At 39.9% G+C, this 18,852-nt stretch overlaps 1 protein-coding gene across 3 annotated transcripts in view; it reads left to right on the top strand.

Moving 5' to 3' along the window:
* The window catches only part of PDE4B (phosphodiesterase 4B), a 398,316-nt gene that overhangs the window by 352,785 nt on the left and 26,679 nt on the right, over nucleotides 1-18,852 (top strand). For 2 of the 3 annotated variants that reach the window (XM_034778444.1, XM_034778445.1), the window contains one exon: nucleotides 7,682-7,794. In XM_034778444.1, coding sequence (XP_034634335.1) covers nucleotides 7,682-7,794 — 113 coding nt within the window. Of the gene's footprint in view, nucleotides 1-6,837; nucleotides 7,512-7,681; nucleotides 7,795-18,852 lie in introns of those variants that run through there. The other variant, XM_034778447.1, reaches the window with a different exon arrangement.

Genomic DNA, 18,852 nt, shown 5'->3' with positions numbered 1-18,852 from the left:
TTGTCTGCAGACTCAGGCAGAAGTCACATCAGTTTACATTTGGTTTACGTTTGGAAGATTGTATCTGCAGCCCCAAGGTATCAAAATTTACTTTTCATTTTTAAATGAAAACTTAGTTTCTGCACAAGCTGCATACGACATATAGGGCACATAAATGTATTTATGTATTTGTGTGCCACATATTCAGATCCTGCCATATGTGTGCCATATGTTTGACACTCCTGCTAAACAGCCAAGTTCCCCCTTCAATTCCCCATACAAAATTATATTAGCCCTTCTTTTTGTATGTATTCTCAATTCACATTAAATATTTATCTGGTATGTAAACCTGTTCTATCCTTGCTCTCCACTCAGCATTAAGAATATGGAGAAACCACATTGGTACAGTTGGATTCCAAATAACTAAATAATAACTTTATTAACTATGTGCAAATATAGAAACCTAGCTACTTATATCTGTTCTGGCAGGGTTCTGATGTGTTCTGCAACAGAAGACAGGGAGGCCCGCTAGAAGACTCCCAAACCATTTAAAGCGATATTACCCAATTCCTATACACTACAGACAGATTCTGACAAATATCATTTTGTCTGAAAAGTACAATTTAATGTGTGAGATGAAGATGCGTCATATTTTGTTTTCAGCACAACATGTTTAAAACATTAGATTAGCAGAGTGCATCTGATTTGAATAAGTCAACCATTAGGGATGGTTCTTTGAGATTGTCCAGAAGTATACTTCCTAAAAGTAGTGGTGGGAAACAAAGTTCAGATAAAACAATCATTTTAATCTGTCGCTAACTCTTATTTATTATTTAGCACCAACAGTGTACTAAGAACAGAGAGGAAAATATGGTCCCTGCACCAAATCTCAAAATAGATAGATAATATAGTCCAGACATGAGATGAAAAGAGGGGGGAAATGTCTAATGTTCCTTTAAAAATAAATTTTATCTAATCTGGGACTATAAATGCTATTGTCCATTAATTGTATTGTGTGGATATTGTATAGTGCCCTTACAGAGCAGAGTTAAGGTTAAATGGAAAGGCAATGAAAATATGTTAAAGTATGGTAATGCACTGGCAGGGCACTGAAACCTTAACTCTGATTTTCTGGGGTTTTTATACTTTTTTTTTTAAATAATAACAGCATCCCTGTAATGTTTTACCTTTAAGTTACTGATACTTACTCAACATTAGCTCCAGTGTAACAAAGCTTTTATCTTGGAATTTTGTTGGTTATATGAAAAATATCATACAGAACAAGAAACAACAAACTCTTGAGAATGCTACCACAGGATATTTGTAACAATTTAAATATGTGTACTATCAACCTGAATTTTATTATTTATCAACCTGAAAATGATTATTTATTATTAACTTTTAGCTCCAGCTTCTGGCTGATTTGCCATAGTCTCTGGAGTAATGCAGAGTGGTTAGAGCTACACTCAGGTGGCATCCTGGGCACCTTCCCTGATGGCGCTTGGATGAATTCTTATTGGGAACAATAGGAGGCACTGGCCATTTTGAAAGAGGGCATTGTAACTGGGAGGACAGTTGGCTCAGTTCCATTGAGCACAGGAGAAGATAGCAACCTTTTTCAAAGAAGACAAAGTGGTTTTTAATTCTCTGTAGATCATGGGCCATTGGCCTCTGCTATAGAAGACAATTTCACTTATGAAGACTAATAGCAAAAAATGACCATTAATATTTAAAAAAAATCTTTCAAGTGTAGCTAATCCATAAGATTTCAGCAAGTTATAACTATATAGGAAGTTAGAAGAGTCCATATTCTTAAGATCATTTGGGACAAAAAATGGTGCAATACAAGGTGCTAAATTTCTTAAAGGACCCATTTTTCAGTTAATGTTAACTCTTTAATTAATGGAGTTACTTGTAAATTCTCAGAAATCCACTGTGTGCTCAGGGCGAATGCTATGGGATGTATTGCTGTCTTCATACCTAACAAACCTGTTGAATCTCTGCTCTAAAATGCAAACTCAGCCTTAACTATGCAACTTCAACTAGTGCTTCCCTAATACCTTTGACAGGGAACAGTGAGGTGGCAGACTTACAGATAACGCAAGGTTATTTAGATTAGTCCAGACTAGGGGACCCTGAGGAACTTAAGAAATACCTGGCAAAGCTAACCAGTAACATAACACAATATCAGCCCAAATTCCTTTTAGTAAATTCATCATTTTAGGTAGCACTTTCTTGGACAAAAGATCCGGACATAATTTTGTTGCTCTGCCAATTATTATCTTCACAATCTGCAGCTGTTTCAAAAAAGCAGATAATATTAGGTTGTATGAAGAAAGAGAATAAGATAAGAGCACTATTTTCTGTGCTTTAGAAAACTAAGCACACTTTCTGCTGGATTGGGTACTAAATAGTCTGTAAAAAAATAAGATAAAGAACGTTTTTACATACTATGGTACTTACTAAGACCTCTTTATATTTTTATTGACAAATGTTGTATGCTTGTCTATCTAAATGGCTAGTGTTTTAGTCAGACTTAAATGAAGTGTTAAAATTGCCAATTTTTTTTTTTAGGAATTCAGGTCCTGTTGTATTTATTGCCCCTTAAATGTTTTCCTTGCAAGTATCATTAGTAATGATCTGATAGTCATATTTTTTATTTGCATAGCACCCTTCAGCCTGAAGGATCCAAGAGTGCTTCACAAATTATATCCATTCAGCACAGCTGAAATGCAGCCACCTTGAGGGTGGAGGACAGCAACCAATCAATCAGCATATAGCACACAGCACAACAGTGAGCAGGAAGGATAATTTTGCACAACAATGCTATTATGAACAGAGCATGAGATTTTCCATATTCATACAGGGTGGACAGAGTTTCAATTTTCTGGCTCATGCAACTAAATGAAACTCAATTTACCTTAGAAAGGTGATGGGCATGGGTGGATCCTTTTGTGGTCCCAGGAAGAATGGGTACCGCAGTCCTGAAGTTTAGAATTCTATTCTGTTCTGTATAGGTTCTTACACTGTCCTGGGGTTCTTGCACAACTTTCTGGGGGATGAAAAATTAAAAGAAAAATGGAAAATAAATTAAATTACAGTGGCCGGTAGAAGTAGACTGGATCCAAACACCTATGAACTTTGACAAGTCTGGATCTGAACCTGAAGGCTTAACTTAAATGGGCCAAACCAAAACTCTGTGTAACAACCTCTCTCCCCATGACACAGTAGAAATAGAACCTAGCACCGTTAGCACCACAGTACCTCACACTTAGCCAGGTCATTGTAACCAGATCCCAATACGCCCACATTTGGTGAAGTTTGACTTGAATTTGAGTTATATGAGCTAAGTCCATGTTTCGGGCCATTTGAAGGTTGCTGGAACAATGATAGGGCAAGTAAAACAAAAGCAGATTTAGTTTTTGTTTTAATTATTACATAAGAATATTCAACTTTCCAAACTTCGTGGTTTTTAAAATTTTATTTAATTATTCTTAGAAAGGTGCAAGATATTCTAAGTAGGTGGGATATAGAAGCATTCTGACTCTATATATTTGAGTAGGCCATGATTCCACCTCCTGCTCAGAAAACTGAAGTTAGGCTGTAAATTATAGTGATATTTATAGATAATTGCCCTTAGTAATAATGAATTTCTATTAAGCGTATCTGGCTGGGCTTTTTGTGCATCTGCTCCTAAAATCACTTTGTTCTCCTTGTTGAGTTTATTAAAAAATAGAAACTTGTTCATTTAGAGGACCGACTGGCTAAGCAGCAGTTCTGCAGAAAAGGACCTGGCGATTACAGTGGGCGAGAAGCTGGATATGACTCAGCAGTGTGCCCTTGTTGCCAAGAAGGTTAATGGTATATTGGGCTGCATTAGTAGGAGCATTGCCAGCAGATCGAGGGAAGTGATTATTCCCCTTTGTTTAGTACTGGTGAGGCCACATCTGGAGTATTGCATTCAGTTTTGGGTCCCCCACTACAGAAAGGATGTGAATAAATTGGAGAGAGTCCAGCAGAGGGCAACAAAAATGATCAGGGGGCTGGGGCACATGACTTATGAGGAGAGCCTGAGGGAACTGGGCTTATTTAGTCTACAGAAGAGAAGAGTGAGGGGGGATTTGATAGCAGCCTTCAACTACCTGAAGGGGGGTTCCAAAGAAGATGGAGCTTGGCTGTTCTCAGTGGCGGCAGATGACAGAACAAGAAGCAATGGTCTCAAGTTGCAGTGGGGGAGGTCTAGGTTGGATATTAAGAAATACTATTTCATTAGGAGGGTAGTGAAGTACTGGAATGGGTTACCAAGGAAGGTGGTGGAATCTCTATCCTTAGAGGTTTTTAAGGCCTGGCTTGACAAAGCCCTGGCTGGGATGATTTAGTTGGTGTTGGTCCTGCTTTGAGCAGGGGGTTGGACTAGATGACCTCCTGAGGTCTCTTGCAACCCCAATCTTCTGTGATTCTAGAGGGAATTTGAGACTTTTTTTTTCATTTTGAGGAAACTTGAAACCTCTCACTAAAATTGTTTTACTTATCTGCTCATTGATAGGGAGTTTGCAGGTTGGGGAGGAAAGTTCACGGAAGTTCTACTGTTGTATTTTGTGGCTAGTTCCAGCTATTTTTTTTACTTGAATTCCACAGAAGTGTGCAAGAGGAGGTTACTTCCAATAGATTTGTAGCTCTGTAAGTATAAAAAAGAAATTGAGTATTAGCTCTTCTTTACACCAAAATGTATTTTATTTTATTGGAATGTAGGACTAGAAGGGACCTGTGTCATAGAATCAGTGCTTTAAAGTATTTCTTGCTCAGTGAGAAATTATTCTTCTATAGTGTTTGCTTTCTCCTATTGAGCTTTGAGTGGTTGAACATATACAGCATATGCATTTATTAATATATTTAAAATACACAGTGGACATGGTTGATAAGGAAGAGGATTTATCCATGTGGAGTGGTAGACAGATATGCATAAACAAAAGAGCCTTTGGAATTCAGTGGGACTACTCCCTAATAAGAGGGCAGCAAATTAAGTCAGTGGGCAAGATTCTGATTTCTTGGCCAGTATTATTGAGCTGTGCAGTAGTTTCCCTATGCAGCCTCATGATCATATCACCCTTTTCCATCCCACTCTCCATTCCTTCCTGTTGTTTCACACTCATTTACTCTATGATTCTTCAAATTAGATTGTAATCTCTTCAGGGCAGAGAGCATCTGTTACTGTATATGCCAAACCCAGCACAACAGGGGTGCTGGGCACCACCACAGCACAAATAATAATAATTTAACAAACAATCATTTATACTGGCGTAAATCTGGAGTAATTGCACTGACTTCACTGGTGTAACTGAGATTGAAATCTGAGCCATTCGACTAGTTGTATCTGTAATTCAAGGTCCCATGGAGTTCTTCTGTTGACTTCAGAGTGCTTTGGATCAGGCCCTATGTGCAGTAGCTGTAGAACCAGAAGCTAGTGGAAACCTATTTCACACCCCAGCAGTGAGTGAGCCATCTGGTGTGGAGGGTGCAATGCTGCAAACGAAGGGGCATAGAGCCAGTTGGTACACTCCATAAACATGGTGACACATTTCAGAGTGGTAGCTGTGATAGTCTGTATCAGCAAAAAGAACAGGAGTACTTGTGGCACCTTAGAGACTAACACATTTATTTGAGCATAAGCTTTTGTGGGCTAAAACCCACTTCATCGGAAAAGGTATTTTCCACTGCATGCATCCGATGAAGTGGGTTTTAGCCCACGAAATCTTATGCTCAAATAAATGTGTTAGTCTCTAAGGTGCCACAAGGACTCCTCGTTCTTTTTTCCGTAAACATGGTGGCTCAGAAAGAAATGGAGCCAGGGCAGCTGAACGATGCATTGATTCAGGGCAACTGCTAGGGAGCCACCACTGGTGAGAACCCTTTGGAATCCCTGCCAAAATGTAAAGTTGCTCCCACTGGTCATTCAGTGACAGACCTGCGGGTGGCTATATTACAACAGAAAAACTTCAAAAACAGACTCCAAAGAGAGACTGCAGAGCTAGAATTGATATGCAAACTAGACACAATCAACTCCGGTTTGAATAAGGACTGGGAATGGCTGAGCCATTACAAATGTTGACTCTATCTCCCCTTGTAAGTACTCTCACACTTCTTATCACACTGTCTGTACTCGGCTAGCTTGATTATCACTTCAAAAGTTTTTTTCTCTTAATTAATTGGCCTCTCAGAGTTGGTAAGACAACTCCCACCTGTTTATGCTCTCTGTATGTGTGTATATATATCTCCTCATTATATGTTCCATTCTATATGCATCCGAAGAAGTGGGCTGTAGTCCACGAAAGCTTATGCTCTAATAAATTTGTTAGTCTCTAAGGTGCCACAAGTACTCCTGTTCTTCTTTTTGCCAAGGGAGAGTGACACTACTGCTCCTGCCCCTCCCTCTAGACCAGTTCTTCTTTCAGCACATCCACAACCTCCAGCACAAAGTGGTAAAAGTTGCACTCACAGAGCTGAATAGGGCCTATAGTGTGTGTATATTTTTCTAAGTCAGTAGAAGTCTAGAGTTCTATTCACTCTATTATGATTGCAGTTTGCTTTAACCGGTATCATTTAAAATCCTGACTCCTTGAACTGAGGAAGATATGTATTGGTATGTGTGTGTCCCTTTCGGTCAATAGGTATGGTAGGTAGTTATATTTAAAGGGTCTGAAGTTATTTTTATGAGCCATAGTGAAGTGTGTAAACCTTTATTTTTATCTTGAGAGCTGCTTAGCAATTCTTCCAGGAGATTTATGCTTTTCTAGTTGAAACACTTACAAATCGAGAGGAATACAATATTAGCAAAAGCAGAGACAGCTCATTTCTGTTTCCATCTGAGAATCCAGTTCATAATTTCCCTATGATCTTGGCTGAGACCAAAGGGAAGTTTTAACTTTGTTTAGTAAAACAAGAGAAGCATCGTTCCCTTTAACCAATAGAGTCAATCGCTCATCCAGTACTCCCATAAAGTTTCTGTCTGATTGTATCCCTATCAGAGGGCTCTCATGTAGCACCCAAACAAACTGTACTCCTAACCTTGTTTGAGGCAGTACTACCGCATGGAAAAGTTACTCAAAGATCACACACGTACAATACCCTCAGTGATTGCATTGCTTAAAGATTTACTGACAACAATTGGTTTCTTTTTCATTTTACTTGAAAAGAGCGTAGCTTGTTTCTTCTGAGAAAAAAGTAACTGAAGCAAGTCACTTGCTTCCATCTCACTTAATGACATTTTACTTTTTTTTTTTAAAAATGTCATCACTTCAGACAAGAAACGCTGTGATGAGTAAGGCTTAGGAGGAGGGGAAAAAAACTTGCTTACAAGGAACTGCTTTTATTAGCGTGCAATCTTAATCCACATACATGCAGATGAGTCTGTCAGAGAGCATTCCTCCCACACCCCCTTTTTAGAGGAAGTTTGTTGATGTATTACCGACATCTCATCTTCAAAGCCAAAAAAAAGAAAAGGGGGGTGGGGGACAGCCATTCACAGGAAGGACGTAAGTTGATTTGTTCTCCTCCTGGAGCCTGGAGCAGAAGTACCCAGACCGCATGATGAAGGAGCATTGTACCACCTACAGTAGTGCTGCCTCCAGCTGTGTCAGTGACTCTACCATGGAAAGTCTGCAGCCGCTCAAGCCTAACTACATGTCTGTGTGTTTATTTGCAGAAGAATCTTATCAAAAATTAGCAATGGAAACGCTGGAAGAATTAGACTGGTGTTTAGATCAACTCGAAACCATTCAGACCTACCGATCAGTCAGTGAGATGGCATCTAACAAGGTAAGCGATGGGATAACTTCTTCCTAAAATGTCAAAGGCTGAAAATAAAAAGAATAAGTGCTGTAATATAAGACAAAAAGTGTTGCTGTATGTAATTGTGTCCACCAGCAGACAAGCATGCACAGTGCAATATCTGACAAAGTTCATTTAAACACTGTTGGTACTTTTTCCTAGTACTTTATGTTAAGGATGGGAACTTTAAATGCTTTGAACTATCTGTATCCTTATGCTATTGCAAGAATTAAACAATGCAAATGGTAAACGATAGCATAGGTTCTCAAGCAGAATATATTTACACTGTGAAATTAATCCTTGGATTTGGTGATATGTTCCAGTGGACCTTAGGTACATTTTTATACAGTTAGAAGTGGGATAGTAAATAAAAATGTTACTTACAAAGTAACTTATAAATTGGAGAAAATTTGTCATAGAAAAGCAGAACCAGGAAAACATTTAGCATTCCGTGGATTCAGAATTATAATATGGTACAATGGAGTAAAACCACATCATTACATTGATATTTGTCTATCAGAAAATTTACAAGGTGTCAATTACAGCTGTTCTCCCTGGAAAAAATACTACCACAGGCACCCACTGAAAAGTGTGTAACTGTAACAAATGATCAGGCTGGGGAAATTAACTTGGCTTTTCAATAATAATGGCAAACTCTAAACATTATGGGATAATGTTTTACTGCAACTGTCCCTTTCTCTAAGCATTTGGTTTGTGTTTTTAATATTATGGTATGAGTTGACAGCATTTTATATTCAGTACATGATTAAGGTGCAGTGCCATAACACTGGGACATACGTAAAAGTGTTTTCATTAAAGGGCTGCTTTTTGGGGGGAGGGAAGAGATGCAGGAGAATTTGAGTTTTCATACAAGGAGTAAAAATTTGCTAAAACTAATTTGAAAAAAAAAATATCCCAAACTAAACTTTATGCTGAATGTAGGAAAAAATGGGGGGAAGGTTCAGAAGAAAAATACAGAAAAGATATAAAGGGAAAAAATACAGCAGAAGCCCTGACTACCGCTCAAAATAATCCTTTAAAACCACCACTCTCTCCAACCCTCAGCTTCTGCTTCCAGCTCCAACCTTCCCAGCCAGAGAGAGAACTGCTCTCTGTGAGCAGATGAGATTCTATTAAGAACCCATCAAAGTCAGTCCTTAATTGGCCAGAGGGGTTATTGTTGATTGACATAAGGCACTCCCTGGGGCTATAGGCACCACCTCTGCAATGTTCCTAGCTATTGCCCAAATGAGCACTTGACTGGCATCTGAGCAGATCTCCTGCTTTTGCACCCAGCAGCAAAGTCTAAGTGCACAAGATCTCAAAGTCACAAGTATTGCTGCTCCAAATTCAATATTTATGCCCATGCTTTTATGCAATATTTACACCCATCAACCTGATGAAGCAAACCCATATGGTTTCTGAAATGTGTGTGCTCTATCTCTTACAAAGATGTTAGACATTGTGTATTTCTTCATTCCTTTGCATTAGCCCTCATGATTAGAACCTGTTTTACTTTTGTGCCACACAAATCCAGGGCTATTCTTCTTTTCCTAACTGGAAATAAATTACACCGGAAATGCTGAATCATAAACTGAGATTCTATGGAATATGTTAAAGAAATTAATCCCAGGTCATTTCAAATTTCCTCCTCCTCCACTAGTTCTTACTACAGCATGCCGGGGCATGGAAAGTAATACAAGTATAATAGGGCTAGCTTTCAAGAAAAGAATATAATTATCAGCTTGCGTGAAAAACAGATCTAGCCATTAGTAAGGCTTTAGACTGAGAAGAAAATAGGGCCTCACACATGGGGCAGAACTATCCCGTATTTTGAGATTTTCTCCCACATTTGGACTCTTACAGGTGAAACCCTCTGATTAAGTAATTCAGCCACTGTGTAATGGTTAAAAATTATGATTTTACTATGTGCAGTGTTAGTGTTCATTGGTTAGATTCAACTTTCTTTAAACTTTGCTCATTCATATACTTGAATTAAAATGTGTTTGTACGTATTCTGGTCAGATTCCAAGAGTCATTTCCAGCTATGAAAGAATAACATGAAATGGTTTGCAGCTTATTCTTTTTTTCTTGCCATGGTAACAAACATCTAAATGAGTTGGTGATAAATGTCTCTTGGTTTTGTGCCATCATGGCAAACAGTAAAATTATTTCAAGTGAGCTGCACAGTCTGAAAACTGTTCAACTGGAAGTATTGAGGCTTTTGAAAGACTGTTTAGAAACAATCAGAAAATTTGACAACAAATTAATGGAACATTTTTAATCTTGTGAAGTATCTGAGTAGACTATCTTGCTTGAATCAAAAGCTTTTAAGTAGGGCATTGGTAAACAACAAAACAGTCAGATGTTTTGAAAACAGGATGCTTAGGCTCCACATTATTAAAGAAGAACGGAAAGAGAAACAGTATAGAAAGGAAGAAAGCAAATAGACTCAGCACGATCCCAAATGCAGAACAGTATAAACCGTGACCTATCTTCCTGACCTCTGTTATTGCTGAGTTCCTGGCCCTGTGCCACTAAAGCCAAACTACGTCATTTGAGAATGATAGTAGGCATGGCACAGCTGTTGCAAGTGTGACTCGAATTTCCTGTCTCCTTCCTGACAGACGTAGTTTTAAAAGTACAGAGTTGCAACAACAGCAGAGGATCTCTGAATTCGTGTTTGCGGTGTGATTCTCAGACCTCTTATACAAAAAGCATTTTCTGGGAGGAAAAGCCATGTGTGACACCATCCTGGTCATAAAGAGTTGGCACATGGGTCTGCCAACAATGTAAATTAATTACTCAAGGAAAGTGAAAAACTAAGGGCCTGATCCTGCTAGGTGCTAAAAACAACCTCAGCTTGTATTGAGGCTAATGGGAGTAGAGGCTGCAAAGCACAGGCTTGAGCCCAGCATCGAACCATTACAGAAAGGCAAAGCTCTGTCTTCTGAGTACTCCCTCCCTAGGTAAAGTCTTTACTACATGTCTTTACCGGTGCACTTAATCCTGTCCTCCAAATACCCCAGACCTCTTGCTATTCCAGACCAGAGTTTCCGAGAAGCAGACTGCCTATCACGCCAAGCATGGTGGTGGTTTTGGGAAATGGGAAATCTGATTTTTTCTTTTTAAGAAATGATTTGCATTCCAAAATTAGAAAGAGAGCAACGCTGAAGAAAACAACCCTAAGTGAGTTTCTGTTCCACATTGCCTTAGTCATTGCCCCTTGGCACTGGCCTCATTCCCTGTGGATTCCCTAAACTAAGCATGTGGGAATGTATGGAATACTGCAAAGATGGAGTTTATTATTTATGTAAAATACTAACAAGACAGTTCTATAGTTTCAGCTTTGAGTGAAATAAAGCTAACTTACCCTTAGTCGTCTGTAGATATTAAATGTTAATATGTTTTGTACATTTTTATGTTATTGTAAGATATGACTTATCATTCTGCATTTGGTGGCCTATCCAGTTCACTGCCTAGGCAGATACTGAGTCGTCTCTGGAGGTTTGTGAGTCATGGGCCTCCTGATATAGCAGCCCCCTAATGCTGCATTTGGCATTATGCAGCTGTCTACAGACTCATCTTCCATAGAGACAGAATCACAGGCCCCCTAGAGCATTTGGGCTCTACAGAGCAAGGTTGGTAGACACAGGCTCGGTGCATCCCCAAATCATAAAGCGTGGGGTAAATAATTCCCCAACCGACCTACTAGTTCTCCAACTCCCAGCTTGATGGTTTTCTAAGGCCTTAAGGTCATAGAAGCTAGGGCTGGAAAAGACCTTTTACATCACAGAGTCCATCCACTTATAAGTGCAGGATCCCCTGAATAGCACAGCAGTTTTTGAAGCCAGTATTCAGAGCCTCTGCACCCAGACTGTGCAACTTTGCAGTTGATAGATGATAAAGGCAGGCTGGAAAGTAAAATCTGTTTCACCAAAAAAGGTTTTGACAACTGATTCTGTTCCTTCCAGATTTCCCCCCAGAAAAGTCAGAGTGCATGAGACTACCCCAGAATAGCAAAGTTACGTCCAGGGATCAGAGGAGAGAGACCTGAACCTCAGTCTCCCACGCCCTGGGCAAGAGTCCTAACCACCAGACTTTAGAGTCAGTCATTGTCTCAATCTATCCTATTAGAGCTCCACTTTGTCTAAATAAATAGTTGCTGGGCCAGAGAAAGACTTACTGACTCTATAGCACCTGGATGTGGGAGACCCATGTTCAAGTCCCTGCTCTGAATCAGGCAGAGCCCCTTCTCTATTGGTTTTGGGTAGGTTCTTCAGGCCCAGGATGGAATTTCTGGTCAAAATCTGTGACAGCCCTAGCGCAGAATAGCCATTAGACTGGTGGTTAGAAGTTCACATGTGGGAGACCCAATTTCCAGTCCCTAGTCTGAATCAGGGAGAGCAGGGACTTGAGCCTGTCTACCACACCCAGGTGATTGCATTGCCCTAACCACTTGGATATTGGCTATCCTCACCCTGCTCTAGGCCAGAAATTCCACCCAGCACCGGAGAAATCTTCCCAATGAAAGTGTTGCTGGAACCAATATGTTTCCATGAAAAGTTTCCATTTTGACAACAGGGCATTTTCCAACAAAAAACATTTCATCCAAAAGTCCCCAACGAGCCCTATGAATAATGTAATTCATTATTTGCAGAAACAGTTTGAATTTTGTATACACATACTTTGGTAACATCACAGGGTCTTCCTTGTTGACCCACCGGTTTTGAAACTTTGTTATGCCTGTATTGTGATGGAAGTTAAGGGAGCCTTAACATTGATGATACGGCTCAGTGCTGCTAGACATACTGTAATATGACTCCTTGCAATTTGTCTCACCTGGATTTAGAAATGTCAGCTGTTACAGAAGTCTCCAGAAGAAGTGGGTGTAAAGAGCAGAATTAAATCCTGCAGGCAGATAACATTTTTGACCATCACTGTATGCATAGGTATTTGCTAGTGAGACAGCTCACCAAACCATTGTCTTTGTTATTTTGCAAGGGAGCCCCTGGCATAAACATGACTCTTCCACTTCACCACTATTTCAAAGGGTGTTCCAATCAAACAAAAAACAAAACAAACAGAGAGAGACCAGCAAGCCCACACCTAACTGTCAGGAGACAGTGGCTAAATAAATCTGAGGGCACTAATGTAAACTCTGGCAGTCCACATCAAGCAGTTTAACATTGCTCAGGGCAGCACGCCAAGGGTCTATGTGCCTTGCTGCACAGCTTCCACATTTGCATTTGTTTTGTGAGTCTGCCAGCACTCAATCTTGCCCACTTCGTATGTGATGTTTCCCTTAACTGGTGCCAAATTGTTTAGTCTTTTGGTTACTTTACTGTAATTTCCTTTGTTTAATATGCTTTAAAATAGCCAATTGGCTTACAAAGAAAGGCTTGTAAAGTTAAGCAACAGTTAGCAAGACAAAGAGACTTCCATGTCTTTTGTTTTTATAAGCAGAGTTAAGTAGGTATGATTCATGGAATTCCGCACATCAGTTCCTGATGGGTTATTTGGTATTCCCCTCTATCGGCTGCAGCTGTTCAGGGACTGTCATTATGGAAACAAAGACAGTAACTAAGCGTTTGGGAGACCTCATGAAGTGCAAGTTAGCTGATCTTCAACAGCCATTAGAAGTGTATTGTAATTATCATTAAAGATCTTAAATGCATGGCGCCCTTGTAAAGTATGATGCAAACATACCCTAGTGCTGTTAGGTGATTCTTGAATTTACAGTTTTTGGAATTAGCCTGAGTTGTGAAATCATTATGCTTGATGCAAAATGTGATAAAGGCTGTTTACACCTGAGGGTGGGGACAATTCATTTGATGTATGTTTGAACTTCAGTCTTCTCATTCAGGTTTAGAAAGAATGCCTTGATCTAGTACAGGGAACATAGGCACTGCATTTTCTGAAGATAATAGTGCAAATTGCGAACATTACATCTGAGATCCAGATTTTGAACAATCCAAGATTTGGGAGTGTTGGATCCAGGATTTTAGTGCAGCCAGAACAGGCCAGGGACTGGAAGCGGTTGGGAATTTTTCAACAAAACTTTTTTTGTCAGAAAATGCTGATTTGTCTTTTTTCCCTATGAGAATGGTTCATTTTCAATGAATTTTTTCAACTAAAAAAAGTTTTGAAATTGTGGAAACAAAATATTTTGACATTTTTAAAAGAAAAAAACCTGGTTTTCTGGTTCATAACAAGTTTTCATTAAAAAAATTAAGCTACTTAGAGTTAAAAAAAATGGTCAAAAACAAAACAAAACGTTTCAAAAATTAGGTGAACAAAACTGCAATTGACCCAAACCTCTGTGTGTGTGTGTGTGTCTGTGTCTGTGTGTGTCTGTGTATGGTTAGTGAACATTTTTAAGACTTTGATTTTTCATCCCAATTCAGAACAGGAAAATATTTCAATATCAAAATTTTTCACAGTATGTAAAAATCATTACCCACCTAGCAGGAGTCTGATTTGTCCTGCGTACCCCAAGTTTCACCTCAGTTAAAAACTACTTGCTTACAAAATCACACACAAAAATACAAAAGTGTCACAGCACACTATTACTGAAAAATTGCTTACTTTCTCATTTTTACCATATAAATTAATTGGAATATAAATTGTATTTACATTTCAGTGTATAATATATAGAGCAGTATAAACAAGTCATAGTCTATATGAAATTTTAGTTTGTACTGACTTCACTAATGCTTTTTATGTAGCCGGTTGTAAAACTAGGCAAATATCTAGATGAAAGACCAACATACATCTAGGGCTACATGTACTCCTGGTTGAGAACCACTGGTCTAAACCCTCTCGAAGTTTAGGGATGTTCAAATTTGAGGATTGGGTCTGACCTGTCTCTTGTTTACACTATGCAGAGAAGAACTAGTCACAGAATTCAGATCATCATCATATATGTACTATGAAAATAGACTGTCGTAAATTTTAACAATCTACTTCATCACTCCATACCAAGGGCCGGATTAAGGCAGGGGCTTTAGGGACTGCAGCCCAGGGCCCCGGCTCAAGGGGGACCCCGCAAAATAAATCACAGGCAATGATCTCCAGGCCTCTAAAAGGGGCGCTCACCATGGCCCCATGCTGCTCCTGGAAGCAGCTGGCTGCCAGCACGTCAGCTCCACGCGCTGCCCCTGCCCCCAGCACCGTCCTTACAGCTCCCATTGGCTGGAAACCAGTCAATGGGAGCTACAGGGATGGCACTTGCAGGCGCAGGCAGCGCACGGAACACGCTGTCCCCCTCCCACTCTGGGGCCGCAGAGACCTGCTAGGAGCCTGCCTGAGCCCTGCTGTGCTGCCGGCTGGGAGCCGCCTGTGGTAAGCGCCTCCCAGCCGGAGCCTGCACCTCGCATCCTCTTCTCCACCCCAACCCCCTGCCCCAGGTCAGAATCCCCTCCTGCACCCAAACTCCATCCCAGAGCCTGCACCTCACACTCCTTCCTCCACCCCAACCCCCTGTCCCAGATCAGAATCCCCCTCCTGCACCCAAACTCCCTACCCCCTCCAGCACCCCAATCCCCTGCTCCAGCTCCCTCCTGCACCAAACTCCCTCCCAGGACAAAGACTTGTATACAGGGGCCCCACAAAATCAAATAGCCCCGGGCTCACAGGAGAATTAATCTGGCCCTGTCCGTACCCTGAAATCCTCTTCCCTCGCTCCTTTGTTCTCTAAAATGAATAATTATAATCAAAGTTGATTATTCTGCCTCACAAATACAGTGTTAACAGTCTAGAGGAACAATTGTACTTATTTAGTACTCCGTATGTAAGTTTGACAATCTGATGCTTTGACCTTGCCAGCACTAGAGCCTAGCCAGTTTCCAAATAACATCCTCAATCCCCAAGAGACCTCCTTTGTTGGTATGATTCCCCACTGTCTCCAACACAGACCAGTGCCCATTAGGCACTAACTCTTAAAAAAAAAATTGGGCTTTTGTGGTGGCTTGACCATTTTGAACTTTTCATTCTCCAGACATTTCAGTCATGCTGTTTTAGGGTGTGTCATAAGTAAATAATTGCTCAAGGGCAGGTTCAAAAGGTGAATAATTATTTGAGGGCAGGGCTAAAAAGTGAATAATTGAAAAGGCAAGAGGCCTTGTCTGAATGGGAATGAAGTGAGGTAACTGGATATGGAATAGTATCAGTAAGGATTTGTATAATTTCTGAGAGCAAAATCTTTGATTTTGGGGGGGCTGTGATTGGTAGTTCTTTTGCCTTTAGAAAAGGTGGGATCTTTGATCTTTGGAGAAGTTCAGTTCCTGGTCCAACTTGGGCCCAAGTTCTAAGCCCTGATTCTGGTCTCACACTAATATTATACTGGTGTAAGTCAATTGGCTTCAGTGGAGGTACTCCTGACTTGCCCAATATGGGTGAGCGAGACAGGCCCCCTCTAAACTCTTCATCAAAATTGCCATTTCAGTTTGCCTGTGTAAAATCAGCAAGACAGTGATAATACTCAGAAAAATGAGGGAGAAAAGAAGCAAAATGAACACTTTGAAAAGAGAGAAACCCATTCGGGAAACTTAATAGTATTTAGGGATTTGTTCTTTGTTTCAAGTAGGAATCTTTCACCAACATTCCTCCTCTCCAGTTGGTGATAATGTTGATACTCTTTTTGGTATTGTGTACTTTTTGGGACTCTTTGTTTGAGCTCATTGTGGTGCCAAATATGGAATTTAGCAGTGTTAGAAGGAGTTTCATTTCTCATCACAGTCACAAACATACCACTAATCAATGCCAACTCTTCACACATGTTCTGTCCTTTGGGTTCCCTTCTCACATGCTAGCTCTCAGTAGGGCACACATGAAACATAGTGGTGTTGGGTTATCAAAAGGAAAACGAGGCAGTTTGGAGGCATGCTCAAATAGAATGCCTTAGAGAGAGACTGCTCTGACTGGAGGGCCTCGGCTGTATGTTTAAAAAAATAAAAAAACAACCGTTGTAGCACAGCTGGGCAAATACTCCACACACAAATATTCCGCAAATTATTTGCGTAGCTCTGTGTTAGAATGATTTTTAATTACAATGTATTTACATTCATTAGTACATTCCATATGTTTTTAGATGGCTGTATTAGGTGCATTTTCATTTTGGGAGGACCAGCTGCCACTGTTTTTCATACAGTATTTTAAGAGATACAAAGCCATGTCTTACTGGGCTTTATTTACACTTTATGCCTCATCTTATAAAGCAAACAGACTTTTGCTGTTTAAGAGTTGCCAGAGTTTTTCTCATTATGCACATCTAGGAAAAGCCATTTCAGGATTCAGAATTATTTTAATTTCCTAGAGCTAGTTTTCCTACTTATGAAAGCCCTGTGAAATTGCTTAAATAAAGACTGCAGGATGTGAATCACAGATTTCAATTTAATTTAAATGCTAGGTATATACATTTCACAACAGTAGCTTTCTCATTCTCACACTCCCTTTGTTAAATGATAAACACACTTGCCTCTTGGTCTTCTTTCTAAAGATGTAGGCTCCAACTGAGGCAAAATCACCTAAAAGATAAGTGCCAGTTCTCCCCAGTCCGGCTCTTGGGATTGACTTTGGAAGAAAGCTTTAAGCTCCTTCCTGTCTAAATGCATTGTTTAATGAGACAACGAAAAGAGCCATGAAGCCTGAATACATCTGTTAATTGGAGACTGAGGGAGGCCGAGAACACTCTGGCAATCAAGCATTAAGACCCCTACTATATTCCATTTTCACTGCTGCAGGTTTAGGGATTAAAGGTCCTGCGTTTTGAGAGTAGTGAAGTGTGGGAGGCGGGGAATTCACTAGCATGCACCATCCTCTCCAAATGGGCAGCTTCATAAATAGCTAATGAAGAGCGGGGGTAGTTATTTGGTTTGTGGTTTCTATCGTGGGCTCTTCCTACTAAATTGGTCAGCTTCCTTTGGCACAAGTGGCTTTATCAGTGTGGCTTGCATAGGTCTGATTGATCAAACATTTTGGTATAAGACCTTCCGCCTTCTGGAGCATTGGTTTCTCTCAAGGCCATAGATATTGTTAGTTGTATCAGGTCTTTCTTTAATTAAGACATTTTATGCCTGTAGTCTGCTTGCTTTAGTCATCTAATTATATTTTGCTGTTGCTTCCTGTCATTCAGTTCAGACTAGTACTGATCTTTCTTTTGTTTCCTGATCTTTGTTTTTCATTTTCTGAGCCAAGCTTCCAGTTAATTTCAGAAAACACTTTACACCTATGGAACTCTCTAAAAATGCCTTTGGAAAGCAAGATGTTTAGTCTGTAGTAAAAAAATGGACTTTTCCCATTTACAATTTTAATCTAAACTTATCACATTGGAGTGAGGTTAGACAACTATAATTAATTCCCCCCTCCCCCAAATTGTGGACAATCAGTTTTCCTAGGAGAGGTGCTATTAATTTTTGGCCTAATCTTGCTGCCACTAAAGTCAGGATGAATTTTGCTATTAACTTCAATGAGTGCAGGATATGCTTTTGGTTAGAACATATGACCATGTCAATATGTTCTTTTAAAGCACACATTCTACTGAGAAGTGCTCAGTTGTGTTCTGTGTTTTCTTTTACATGGTAAGAAGCACTTACCATGGATGGATGCTATAGATAACACAATAGATAGTAATCTTCATTTGAGCTATCATGAGGGATTTTTGTTGGATTCTTGTCTTGCTGAGAAATCAGGCCCTAGCAGATTTTGGTAGATAAATAATGTTGGCGTCAGACATCCGTCAAAGGTTTCTGTGGTAAGTTAGTAAGTCAGGTAACCAATACAAAGCACTAAGCTAACATGCTGAAGCAAGCTGTGGTTGTTTCTATTCATTATCCTGAAACAAGTGTTTTTACAGATAGGGAAGGGCAAAATGATTCAGATGAAACAGAAACTGACCCAAACATCCACCCAAATAAAATTCAAGTTTCAGAGAAACAGCCGTGTTAGTCTGTATCCGCAAAAAGAAGAACGGGAGTACTTGTGGCACCTTAGAGACTAACAAATTTATTAGAGCATAAGCTTTCGTGGACTACAGCCCACTTCTTC

Source organism: Trachemys scripta, chromosome 8, assembly GCF_013100865.1.
Source record: "Trachemys scripta elegans isolate TJP31775 chromosome 8, CAS_Tse_1.0, whole genome shotgun sequence".
Classification (NCBI taxonomy): domain Eukaryota; kingdom Metazoa; phylum Chordata; order Testudines; family Emydidae; genus Trachemys; species Trachemys scripta.
Note: the sequence above shows the minus strand (reverse complement) of the source record. Positions and strands in the feature narration are given on the sequence as shown.